At 42.6% G+C, this 13,885-nt stretch overlaps 1 protein-coding gene across 4 annotated transcripts in view; it reads left to right on the top strand.

The window, feature by feature from the left end:
* LOC133477526 (nucleosome-remodeling factor subunit BPTF-like) overlaps positions 1 to 13,885 on the top strand; it is a 60,664-nt gene that overhangs the window by 30,864 nt on the left and 15,915 nt on the right. For 3 of the 4 annotated variants that reach the window (XM_061772364.1, XM_061772363.1, XM_061772365.1), the window contains exons 21-28: positions 3,801 to 3,928; positions 4,149 to 4,242; positions 5,175 to 5,353; positions 6,787 to 7,006; positions 7,078 to 7,358; positions 7,626 to 7,739; positions 9,535 to 9,696; positions 10,458 to 10,540. In XM_061772364.1, coding sequence (XP_061628348.1) covers positions 3,801 to 3,928; positions 4,149 to 4,242; positions 5,175 to 5,353; positions 6,787 to 7,006; positions 7,078 to 7,358; positions 7,626 to 7,739; positions 9,535 to 9,696; positions 10,458 to 10,540 — 1,261 coding nt within the window. The remainder of the gene's footprint in view (positions 1 to 3,800; positions 3,929 to 4,148; positions 4,243 to 5,174; positions 5,354 to 6,786; positions 7,007 to 7,077; positions 7,359 to 7,625; positions 7,740 to 9,534; positions 9,697 to 10,457; positions 10,541 to 13,885) is intronic. The other variant, XM_061772366.1, reaches the window with a different exon arrangement.

Below are 13,885 nucleotides of genomic sequence, written 5' to 3'. Positions count from 1 at the left end.
TAGGAGGCTCAACTTCAAAATTGAATAGTTATTGTGGACTATAATCATAAAAACAAGCACGTCAACTTACCCTCGTTGTTGGTGACATAATGTCACATCCGAACACAGCACCTGACGACAGTGGGACGGTAGGAGGAAACCCAGGTAGTTAGACAGTCGGCACTGCCCCATTCACTAGTATCAAGTTACCCACGAAGCCATGTTGTCTCTGGTGGAAGTTTACAAAACTATCCATCGTAAATTGCGCACTGCAGAGTCTGGTGGTGGTGTTGATGTTCAGCTCGCTTTTCAGAATTCCATCCATACCAGGGATGATAACTAAGGACCTCTGTCAGAGACAATATCGATGGGAATACCGTGGAGTCTAAAGACATGCTGGACAAGGAGGTTAGCAGTATCAAAGGTGGATGGTAGTTTGGGGAGGGGTACGTAATGGACGGATTTGGAAAAGCGATCAACAATAGTGAGAATGATAGTTACCTTCAGAAGGAGGTAGACCGGTAACAAAGCCCAGAGCGATATGGGACCAAGGGTGGCTAGGAAAAGGCAATGGACGCAGCAGCCCAGCTGGGGGCAGGTGTGAAACTTCCCTCGGGCACAGACGGAGCAGGCTTGGATGAACTCCCGGGTCTCTTGAACAATGCTGGGCCACCAGAAATGTTGCTGGATGAACTGAATGGTGTGGGTGATGCCAGGATGACTGGTGAGTTTGGAGTTATGAGCCCACTGAAGAACGTCAGAGCATGCGGAATCCGGTATGAACAGGTTTGGAGGGCCGGTCTTGGGATCCGGGTGAGTATTTTGGGCCTCTTGAACCACCTGTTCGATCTGCCAAGTGGCTGCTCCAACGAAGCACGAGGAAGTAAGGATGGGTTCCGGTTCGTCTGGGGGGGGGTAAAGTCGAGACAGGGGATCTGGTTTGCTGTTTTTGGAGCCAGGACGGAAGGAGACACTGAAATTAAAACTGCTCAAGAAGAGAACCCACCGAGCTTGTCGAGGGTTAATGCATTTGGCGGAACAGAGGTAAGAGAGATTCTTGTGGTCTGTCCAAATGATGAATGGTAGTTCAGTCCCCTCCAACCAGTGTCTCCACTCTTCCAAGGCCCATACAATGGCCAGTAGCTCTCGGTTGCCGACGTCGTAGTTCCTCTAGGCAGGGGACAGACGACAGGAAAAAAAGGCACAGGGGTGAAGTTTCTGGGTTGTGGGGTCCCGCTGCGAGAGGACAGCCCCTGCGCCCATGTCCGAGGCGTCAACCTCGACCACGAACTGGAGGGAGGGGTGGCGGTTTTCAGGCAGGCGTTGGAGGACTTGCCGTACATGACGGTGATGTTCGGCAGCAGATTAATTGCGCAGTCATACGGGCGGTGGGGGGTAGAAAAATGGCCAGGTCTTTGCTGAACACCGGAGAGAGATCATGGTATTCTTCAGGGACTCAGGAGAGGTCAACGGGCATGGAAGAGGGTGGTATAGCTGAGAGCAGGCAGTGTGAGTGGCAGTGAGGGCTCCATCCGATGATGGGTAAGTTTGTCCAGTCGATGGTGGGGTTGTGTTTTTTGAGCCAGGGAATTCCGAGGACTAATGGGAAGGGATAACAAAAAGTGAGATGTTCTTACCCGAAATGAGCAAGGTGAATGGCACTCTTTGGTGGGTAATGGGGGGGGGAAGATGATTTGGCCAACCAGGGCTGTGACTTTCTTCAGGGACGGAAATGGTTGGAGAGGGATTTGGAGCTGGTGAGTTATTGCTTCATGAATGAGGTTGTCATCGGCACCGGAATCTATAAGGGCAGAAATGGGGGTGTTCTGAGCAGAAACTATAATGCCAGCAGGAACGGTCATACAAGAGGTAGAGCTTGAGGGAATGGAGGTTTGGCTCACCACGACGCGCTTGGGTTGCGGTGAGCCTGGTCTTTTGATCAGAGGGGCATGAGGAAATAAAGTGACCGGATTGACCGCAGTAGATACACAGCCGCTAGGTGGGTCAGGAACACAGGGGAGCACATGGAACGTGGAGACACAAGAGTTAACAAGGGAAGCAAGGAACAATATAGCTTACTTGACATAAGGTGGGCTGTTGTACCGCTAGGAGAGGCTGCAATACTTGAGGATACGTGAGGATTTCCGGGAACAGGCAGGCTTATATACACACACCGGTGGTTATGAGGCTGATTGAAGACAGGTGCTGAAAACAGACAGGGGAAGGGGGAGAGAGAGGACACAAAGCGCCATCCCGGCTCCAATAATGGAACTGCAGGGCAGTATATGACAGATGCATCTTCATGATGATAGTAGAAACCTGTGTAGATAAAATGTTTGAATTTTCCTACAAGAAAATGAAGGTCATTTTACTCATGTTTTTGAAGTACTGGTAACCATAAAGGAGAAACCTCAATTTCAGGTGAGTGTGACCATTTAATGGACATGTCTATTTATCCAGCGTGACTGCAGGGCGCACTGTTTGTTTTGGAAGGTCTCAAGGAAGTTAGGCAGGAAAACAAGTTTACCCTGAGGTCTACTTCCCAGACAGGTAACCCTCTGTTGCGGGATTTCAGTCTTCTTGTTTTCCCCCTTCATCTTTTAGAATAAAAGTCCACTCCAAATCCACGTCTCCACTCCTCGGAGTTCCAACTCATCGAGCTCCTTAAACAGCCAGTCCATAGAAATTTGTGTTTGATGTTTGTGACCAGAGAAGAGACTCCCCGTGTCTTACAACTGGGATTCAAGTCCCTGTTTGAACAGGGACACTCTTGATGTAAAGGCTTACCTGCCTGGTTGTGGTTAAAAAAAAAACAGCAGGATCTGAGGGGATAAAAAGGAATGATACTCGTATGATTTATATTTGAGCCATCAGCTGCACATGCGCTCGCACAGAAAATATGAAACGCTTCCTTTGTCGAACGAAAGTTTAAAAGTTGTGAATAATTTATGAGGGGGCTCAGACATGTTGGGGGAAACCCAAGTAAGCTTTCAGCGAGTCTTTGAAGATTTTGTTTACCTGCTCCACTAATATTTAACATTGGTGTGATCAAAAGTTGACCATCTTGCAAAGAGAGAAGCCCACAAATAATGTATTGAGCCATGTCAATGCACCTCTGAATAACTGCTCACTTGTAGCATGCAGCCGCTGCTTCACAGTATTGTATAGTATTGAGACTATTTAGACTTAACATTTCTTAGTCATAGGATGTGTTCTGAGGAGCAGAAAATGGGGTGTGGCCTTTTCCCCCAAGTAGTGCAGCGGAGGACTGAAAGGTTCCTGGTTTGATTCCGTTTACAAGCATAAGGGCATATGGTGGGGGATGTGGCGAATGAGACAAATGCTTAGCTATGCACTGCAACCAAAGCCTGGTTTACTGGCAACTATCGGTAATTTTGTTACTCAAACATCTAGTATAACTTCTTGAGGGTATGTAGACATGAAGAGTTTTATTGTTGCAAAGTAATGTAATTGGCTATGGATGCCCGAGCTAGTAAATGCTATTGCTAATACCTGTAGTTCTTCCTCACCTGTAATTGACATTTGTATGGGACACAGGAAACAGTATATATATATATATATATATATATATATATATATATATATATAAAATTATGTTATAATTAATTGTTGAGGCTGAATTGAATGCCACTGCATCGCAAAATTCTTCCATCCTCTTTATTGTTCTTTACCTTTACAAACACGTGTGTTTTGTATTTTTAGTGTATTGTTGTAGAGTTCCTGTGCTTTTCTGCTCTCTTTTGATTTCCATACCCTCTGACCTTTCGTATCCTGTCTTTTTTTTATGCCCACTATATCAGGTGCTGTGCAGCAGAAGGTGTTGGGTATCATCCCTTCCAGTACAACGGGTGGTGCTCAGACCTTTATCAAATTGCCTCGCACTACACCTGTGAACATAAGGCCCAATATCGCAGGCACCCAACAGCCGGTACACCGCACTTCACTTTCAGCATTGATATTTAATCGAATGTAGTCACTAACAACATTTATAGGGTTGTTCTTGTAGTAGTTTGTGATAATAGACCTTATTTTTTTGTGTATAGTATGCTACAAGGTGCAACAACACTGTATGAACCTGTTATCGGTATATTATCTGTTTTCAAATGATTGTTTTGTTTGTCAACGAATGATTTCTCCCCGGTGGGCAGATCCGGCCTGGGATGACAACGATTCGAACCCCAATCCAGCAGGGCGGACCTATGGGAAAGACAATACTCAGAACACCACTTGTGGTCCAGCAAGGTCATTTGCTGTTTGGAGCTTGTCTTCGTTTTAAAATGCCTGTACATATCTTAACATTGTTTTATCTGCAATGAGGGCTACACAATATTAGAAAAAAATTACATTGCGTTTTTTTTAAACCCTGCAATATATATTGCGATGTTAAAAAAATACAGGATACCATACTCTTGACGTGAAAACAAGCACACATTTCTCTTGTTCCCTTTCTGTATTGTTTGTATACTTAATAGCTTGAGTAGAAAAGAAACTATGCTCAGTAGAGCACAACAGTATACTGAGTCATTTGTATGACGTCTACCTGTATTTAAATGCACTGTATTATCTACCAGACATTAAGTTAAAATAATTTCTTTTCATGCCCATTTTTACTGTCTAGTCATCAGCACATTGCTAACACTAGTCATTTGTTTTTAAATAATCTGTTATTTTACAGATGTAAATGTTCCAACATATGCATTAGTTTTCGATATTTGACTGCATTAGTTTAAGTTAGTTAAGTTAAGTTAGTTTAAACATGTTCTTGTGTACACCTGAAGTTTGTCCCTTCAATAATGTTGTGGCTCTCCAACGGTAATCTGTTGCAACATGCCTTCGTTCGTCACATTCTGAAGAGAGAGAGAGTAAATGCAGTAATTGTTTCCTGTGTCCTCATTAATAGTTATCGTATAAGAAGTTATCTAACACTCTGGGCTGCTAAGGGTTAAAATTTACTCTAACATCAGTGCTAATCTTATTAGCATGTACAACCAGGTCCCTCTGTTGGTCACTTATTATTATTGCATTTGATTCACTGCCTACAAATTCACCAATATCACAGGACTCTGCGATTTCACTATTGCATACATCTACATTGCGATGTCGATGTTCAAACGAGATATTGTGGAGCCCTATTTGCAATGCAGAAATTAAATGTGCCGCCTGTTTCTTTTTAGGTCAGGCTGGCCAACAAGTGGTGAGTCAGATTTTACAAGGCCAGACAGTGTCCAACTCAGTTTCTGGAGCCAGCCCTGTTGCTACGGTTACTGGCCAGGCCCCAGCCACCCCCGCTACAGCAGGAACGACATCCGGCCAGGTCAAACTCACCATTGCACAAATTGCTCAGCTAAGCCAGGTTAGTGAGAATTGCTTTATGACATGATGCTAGAGTAATTCATGATCATCAATCTGAATTCTATTACTCACTGTTACCGTTAACTTACAGTAGCAACCTGACATCTTTGTGGAATCCTCTCAAAAACATGGACTCTCCGTAACATATACATTAACAAGAAAATAAACTATTGATTACTAAGGTAAATGACTTCTCTCGAATACTGTTCCATTTGAGCGATTTAAGCCGAGTTTTTAGGGCAAGTGATGGCGTTTGTAACATCATGGTCATTCTGGCATGCTGACTTGGAGAACCTCACAGAATTCCGGCCCGTACAAGCTTATTGGATATTTTAACTGAAACTTGTCAGTCAATCAGAAAAGGAGTCCCCTGAGCAGCAGACGAAATGAAAGGTTTGAGGAGATATTTTGAGAAATATTATAGTTCCATTGTTTTACTCTAATTAGAAGGAGATTTATTTTTTATTTTTTGACTGGATTATCTAGAGCCAATGTCACACAAAAACGTTGCCCAAAAAGGCCATATTTTCCGACACAAAAAACTTCTGGAACCCATCCATCCATCCATCCATTTTCTGAGCCGCTTCTCCTCACTAGGGTTGCGGGCGTGCTGGAGCCTATCCCAGTTGTCATCGGGCAGGAGGCGGGGTACACCCTGAACTGGTTGCCAGCCAATCTCAGGGCACATAGAAAGAAACAACCATTCGCACTCACAGTCATGCCTACGGGCAATTTAGAGTCTCCAATTGATGCATGTTTTTGGGATGTGGGAGGAAACCGGAGTGCCCGGAGAAAACCCACGCAGGCACGGAGGAGAACATGCCGGGGATTGAACCCGGGTCCTCAGAACTGTGAGGCTGACGCTCTAACCAGTCGTCCACCATGCCGCCCTTCTGGAACCCATCATTCGATTTTCACAATTCTCGGTGTCTTGTATTCAGGTTGTGGCCATTCCAACCAGACTCACTATTTTGGTGGATTGTTTTTTTTTTGGGGGGGGGGGGGGGGGGGGGGGGCGATTTGTCACTTTGCTACTTATTTTTTTTTGTGGGGGGAGTTTTATCACCTTGCTAGTTAGTTTTTATTGGTGCTTGAATGAATTTTTTTTCCAGGAATAGGGCTTGACTTTTTAAACCAGCAAGATTTACATTTTGTACCCGGAAGTGTTTGTCTTTTAATTACTTCTACTACCTTTCCCTTTCATAGAGCATAATGCAGTCTCTTTTAATGATAAAGATTTACATAGCTGTAAGGTGCTTTAAAAAGCTTGAACGTATTTCGAAAGTGATCGACTTTTCACATTGACTAAGCCTATAAAAAGTGAAAAGCAATATGGGAATTAACGTGAATAATCAGGTGAATGTGATTAAAGCGTGATTTCACACGCTTGCACATTTGCACATGTTACCTCTGCTCTGCTCTGCCGCTTTACAGAAGCAGCAGGCTGGCTCAGGTGTTGGCTCCCAGCAGGCTCTGACAGTGATGATTCAAGGTCAAGGTCAGACCACCGGCCAGCTTCAGGTTATACCTCACGGAGTGACTGTCATACCGGGTCCCGGTCAGCAGCTCATGCAGGCAACTCTACCCAACGGCCAGATGCAACGCTTCTTATTCACACCCCCTGCCGCAGTGGCTACACCCGCGCCAAGCACAGGTATGACTGGAAACACACTTGAATGGTCATTTTGGTTTCTCACGCTCTCTGTGACTCAATTCTTTGTACAGCCACCACACCCTCCAGCAAGCCCAACTCTGATTCCACAAAAACGCCAGCCCAGCCTGCTCAACAGGCAGCTGCCCCAGTTCAACCAGGGGCAGCAACCCTAGCTACCACCAGCACACCATCTGCATCCACCCCACAAGGCCAGTTACCCCCACAGACGCAGGCCCACATGCCCATTCAATCTCCCACCTCGCTGCAGGTGACGACACAGGGAGGAACTACACAGCTGCAGCTGCAGCAACCTCCTCAAATCATCATGTCTGGACTGCAGCAGCAGGTCCAGGTACAATTGCAAAGAGTTTTTGACTGCTATTGCAAAGTTCCCACATTACAATGATAAACCTTGTGATTTTTATAGTATGTGTTTGCTCAACCTAGACAGACAGACAATAACATAAATATACTTAATAAATGTCGATGGAAAAATGTAACTACATTTTTTTAAGGTTCTGTGTGGTCAGACTCATGCCTTCTGTCACCAATTTCTATCCAATTATGTTATTCTCTGCTTTACTATTACATTTGTTTTTCTTCTGTGTCGATGCTTTAGGTGTTGGCCCAGCTGCAGGCTCAGCAGGGTGGCACGTCTTTACCACAGCACTTCAAACTGCAGCTTCCTGTTCAGATACAGCAGGCTGGCGTCACCTCAGCTCAGGGAGGACAGGTAGTGCAATCAACCTGCTAAATCAGACATTTTTTGTGTAGAATCTGAGGAAATAAGCCAAGAAGCTACAGTATTACCTCAAATTGTGGCCATCATGCTAATACTATGTTTCAAAACCCTTATTGAGCAAAGGCACATACTGGAAATAATTTTCCGAGTATATATACTGAAATAATGATGATCTCATCTCAATTTACTCACAGATTAATTTACTCGGCCTGTTTAGTTGAACACAAAGATGATATACTCATAGCAAGCCCTGATTTATTCTGTTGCAATGGCAAAAAGTGTAGAGTGGACCCCCACAGTTAGTAGGGCATTGCGAACGGGCCGTACCGTGAAAAGCGAAAATCTGCGCATAATTGACGCCGATTAAAAATATATATGTGTGTGTGTGTGTCTGTGTGTGTGTGTATAAAATAGTAGTCTCTGCTAGGATGAAAGGCAAAGTTTATGACAATGGTGAGGCCAGCCATGAAGTTCTCCACAAGTGGTCCTTGGCTCTCGGACAACTCTTCTGATTAGTCTTTGCACTTCTCTGTCAGAAATCTTGCGAGGAGCACCTGATCGAGACAAATTTATGGTGGTATGATTGGCTTTCCACTTACGTATTATGACCCCAATCGTGCTCACTGGAATGTGCAGGAGCTTAGATATGCGCCTGTAACCAATGCCATCATTATGTTTTACAACAATTACTTTGTGAGGGTCTTGAGACAGCTCTTTGCTCTTACCCATCATGAGATGTGTCTTGACTCACACCTTGGGAATGAGACCTTTTTGGAGGCCATCAATTCGGACTGAACCAGCTGATATTCATTTGCACTGACAAGGAGCTGGATTGCTGTTTGATTATTGATGGATTTTAGGTGTTGTCTAGGCTTTCCATACATTTTTGCACCTCCCTTTCTTCATGTGTTCAATATTTTTCCCTGTGTCATTTCCCATTACTACACACAACTTAATTTCTGATCTTATTCTTCTACTTCTGTATGTATACATTACTTGGGTTGTTCCCAACATCTGGTGAAACTTTCATGTCAATAGCACCTTGCGAAACATATTTGAGAAAAATAGTGACGTGTTAAATATATCAGCCGCTGTGTGTGTGTGTGTATGTATATGTATATGTGTGTATATATATATATATATATATATATATATATGTATATATATTCTTTAAATAGCAGGGATAAAGCACCAATAAACTACTAAGTGCATTTGGAGTAGGTTGCCTCCTCAAAAAAAAGAAAAAATTGGGAAAAAGGAAAAAAAAAATCTGCGAATAAGTAAATGTGGGTGCTGAAGCGCGATTAATCAGGGGTCCACTGTATAAACAGGTTAATTGTACTTTCTGCCATCTAGTGAAAGAGCGTTTAATTGGCATACAGTAGATGGGTTACATTTCTACCTATGTGCCGTGAAAGTGGTTTGGAATCACTGCTCTGTCCGAATTAGTTACTAATTAAAAGGTGTTCAGTGGGTGATAAACGTATGACAATTTTGCAAAGGGTTGAATGGTTGATGAAACTGTAATTTACAAAAGTCCCACTTGGGTATTGAATTCCAAAAGAAAATCTGAATGGCTTCAGGATGTATTGTGGTCATCAGCAACTTTGTAGTTGATTGTGTTTTTACTGTCATAGTGATAATTTAAACTTTTGTTGTATTGAATTGGCCTGACCATAATTATCTATATATCTATTTATGCCATCGATTGCTTGTTTACTAGTGATTCAAGCATTTAGTTTGGAGTAGAAGTTCATATCGTCATCTCACAATGCTGTCCCTGCAGATCGGAAACGTTGTGACCATCCAGGCTGCTTCCGTACAGGAGCAGCTGCAGAGGATCCAGCAGCTCCGAGAGCAGCAACAGCAGAAGAAGAAACAAGCTGCAGAAGCCAAGAAGGAGCAAGCCCTCAACTCTGTCAGCCAGAAGGACATCATTCAAAAACAGGTGTGGGCTCAGGAAGGCATCACAACCAGGGGTGTCTTTTATAAATGGTTGCACAGGACTCAAACTTGCTGCGTCATATCCAGACTGGTGTTTTTCCACACTTACTGAGGATATATATTTGGAATGCTTTATACTGTATATATATATTTTTTGTGCAGTGATACCTTGATTTACGAGTGCCCCAATTTACGAGGTTTTCAACTTAAGTTATGATCAGTCACTTCTTTTTGCTTTGTGATGTGAGCGGAAATTGGAGTTATGAGCAAGGTCCTAAATAAGCTATTATGGATGGAGATATTGAGGTGCCCTCACATATGGGTAAAGAGTCTAACATACAAATAGAAAATGAGAATAGTCCCAGGGAGCACTATAGGACTGAAATAACCTGCTTGAGCTCTTGACGTCATTCACTAGACCACGCCCGTTAAAGGCAAACATCCAACACAAATACTACCGTACGTACAGTAATTATGCTTGATAAAACCTGTTTATTTATTTTCACGCACATTCCTTTGTTTTTGTTATTGTTTTAATGCAGTATAGTGCTATTTTTCCTCATTAAAAACGTAACAGAAAAATTTGGGGTGGGGCGCTGGAATGGATTAATGGCATTTCAGTTAATTTCAATGGGGAGATGGATTTGATATACAAGGAAATTGAGTTACGAGCTTCGTCAAATTAACAAATTAAACTCGTAAGTCAAAGTGCCGCTGGATAGCCACGTCCTTCCAAATTGATTCAATAGCTTGTCTTCTTCTTAGGTTGTGATGAAGCAGAACGCTTTGATTGAATATCTGAAGCAGAAGAAGACTCTGACACCTGAGGAGAGAGAAGAGAATCAGAGGTTAGCTGTGTGTGTGTGTGCGTGTTTCTGTGTGCTTGTGTCTGAGTGTGCGTGCGTGTGCGTCAGAGTGTACAGGACGTCCCGCCTTGTGTGCATGCACGTGTGTGTCCATCCATCAGAGCAATAGCGTGTCGAGAGGTGCTTCACAGCATGGGAACTTTAGGGTGTGGAAGCAGGAACAGTTGTCTGGCCTCCATGTAACCCAACAAGCGACATTACAACAGCGAATCAGTTCATAAATGAGTTGCAATAGGAGACTTCACATGGCCTCTCAAGTTCTTTTAAATATTTCAAGTCGATGGCATTACTGTCTGCTCTCTTAAACGTCTGAGAACACAATCTAGTTTTATTCTATTATCATTGAGGACTGAAAAATAAAAGCTGGAATGCAAAGTAAGGTTAAGATATTATCTCCACCTTCCTGTCCTCTATGTTTACCTTGTAGATAGATGATGCCCTGACCGTTAGCTGACTCTGACACACACGTGTTTGTGTCAACACTGTGCCCATTCACACAGACCCGAAACACCAAAGCTAGACTAGGGTGACTTCAACCTGACAGCTCCTTTGGCAGTCTGTCTCCGCTTATTTTCCATTCTGTCGCACCACCTCCTTGTGCTTTTTCTGCAAAACATAATTTTAATAACTTTGTCACTTTGACAGTCACACGTACACTGTTTCAATTTATAAAGCCTGCTTTCTTCGTTTATTTTCATAGAGTCAATGCAATGTACTGTAGCATTGACTATGTGAGCATAGGTGAAGGGTGGCTGAAATACAGCTTTCATATATGCAAATCAGTCGCCTTTGGCAAAATTTGCAGTTTTGAACTCAAAGTACACCATTTATGTGAATCATTGAGATCCGATGAGTTTTTCCTTGGGGTGAAGGGGTGGGGGGGGGGGGGGGGGGGGGCTGCCGTCGCTGTCATCATAGGCTGTTTCGTACTCCTTGAACGCCGGCAGCTTGATCCATTCCACGCGGCCACCATCCACACACAGATGTAATTTCTGAATATTATCCCGCGGCGGACTAATATGCGACCGAATTGGCCTGAGTTTCCGCCTTTGCGCTCGAGACCAGAAAAAAACACTTCCGTCGCTTCTGCTGTAAAGAAGTAACAGTACTTTTACTCCGTTACAGTGATCTAAATGTCGCTTGTTGTCAATTATTGCTTATTTATCAGCTATTTCGTATGCGAGACTATGACTTCGACTTCCGCATTGGGCGCTCTTTGCTCCAATCCAATTTAAGAACGAGTGACGTTTAAGTCTAGTTCACCAATCAAACTACAAAAGATAGTCACATGACCTCACACAACATCTTCTATTGGGCTTCCCGGGTATAGGTATTAACACGAGATAAGCCCGCCCGGCTGATCGTCCATTCTAGGTGGCCACCATGTTGGGAAGGTCGTCGTTACCATGAAGGCAACGGTAGTATTTGTCTGGCACTGTCTGCCCAAATGTGGATTTTTCATTCCATTTATAACTTGAGAAAACACCGTGCAGTAAATTGCAGATGTAGTTTGGGGTGTGGGTATGCACGCACACAGTAATATCAAAATTTGCACATTCACATTTTATTTTGTTGTTTTAATTTTATTGATGTTCATGCTGTGGTTAAAATAAATCAGAAGATACTCATATTTACTCACTACTCATTATTTTAGTGTACTTTTTACTCTTACTCAAATAATTCTTTGGAGGACTACGTTTTACTTTGACGTAACATCGGCGAGTAGCTGATCCGCTATTACATCTTGTATTAATTCGTAAACGCGCCTACAATTATGTAATTACTTTACGGATGTTAATGTTAAATGTATTAAGCGATGGAGCGATGTTTGGGATTCTGTCACAACACAGAATGAACTAACTTAAAATTCAGAAATGGCCAATAAAAACAAAAAAATGCTGTACTTAATATTTTCTTGGAGGATGCATTTGGGATCAGCCTTTGAAATTGGTAATAGTAAAAAATGAAGTGAAACAAACAATGATTTTAATCAATTATTTTCCAGAATGAGAGTGCTTAAAGAGGATGATGCTATTCATGTGGCACAGCTTGAAGTAGGCATCAGGTACAGGTGGAAATGGGCCTGGCTCAAGTTGGAGGCCAAAAGAAAAAAGCAAATAAATGAGGCAAATTTAATTTTAATCTCAAATTTGTACATCAACCTGTTGTTGAGCGGTGCAAATAAATGTTTTTCTGCGTGAGGAAAATTTATTTATTTTGCCTTATTGTACTCTTAAGTCTTCCAGATGGCGTAATTTATTTTAAAATTAAAAAAAATTCTCTGCACGGGCCCGGGGATCCCCCCCCACAAAAAGGTGTTGGTTTTTTTTTGTCATCAATTTCATGCCTTTGGTGTTTGCATGTCTGAGCTTTATAAATGATTACAAGCATTTGCACAATCCTGCATCAAGTGGTTCAAATACCTGTGTGCTGCTTTTTAACAGCTACTCTTTTAACATTTCCTGAATATGCTTTTATCACAGCGAACCCGTAGGCTCGCCGAATCACTTTTTTTTTTATCATTAGGATGATTTTCTTTAAGGGATTGGACTCTCCCACACTTTTCATTCGCTGAAAGATCCTTCTTTTTCCTATTATGCATAAAACCTGACTTTTAAGAATGTAGAACAACATCCTTAAGTAGTTTTGCTTTAATTAGGCTCACCTGGGAAACTAATTATGACATCCCTCTGTAATTGGTATCTGAAGACCAGAAAAAACAAAACATTTATTTATCTTGAAACCTTATTTATTTATCTTGAAACCTAGGTTTAATTTGGAACACAGTTTAAATATGTTATTGTCCTGCTTGTCTACATGAGCCGTGTTCATGTCACCTTTACAGCAGGCATATTGGCTGCAAATCCTGGCCTGTCTTTGACCCCGTCAGCCACGGGTGTGTTTGTGTGCCGTTCACATAAACACTCAGCCAACGAGGCGCTCTTTTGCTCACTTGAACCGACAATTTTCTCCCCTAGCTGCGAATGTTGGCAGACACAAGTGAATGTACAAATGACGCACTCATAGATTATCAACATTTACTGTAATAGCCAATCAATTCTAACTCAAGTCTTTTTAGAGCTGGTCTTTTTTTTGTATGTAAAAGGAAGGCAGCACAATAATTGAACCCACATTGGACCTCGAAACCTTGAATTATCCTTGTGCATGACCCATCCTTTCTTTCCTCTGTTTCTCGTGTTTGCATAAGCAGTGAGCCTATTTATTTCTCAGCTTCCAGAGTGTCTCTGAACTCCACTCCCATACTGGTCAATCACAAATAAACACAGAAGAGCTAAAAACGGCCTTGACATCTGTGCATCCCATAGC

Source organism: Phyllopteryx taeniolatus, chromosome 4 (genome assembly GCF_024500385.1).
Source record: "Phyllopteryx taeniolatus isolate TA_2022b chromosome 4, UOR_Ptae_1.2, whole genome shotgun sequence".
NCBI classification, from domain to species: Eukaryota; Metazoa; Chordata; class Actinopteri; order Syngnathiformes; family Syngnathidae; genus Phyllopteryx; species Phyllopteryx taeniolatus.
Note: the sequence above shows the minus strand (reverse complement) of the source record. Positions and strands in the feature narration are given on the sequence as shown.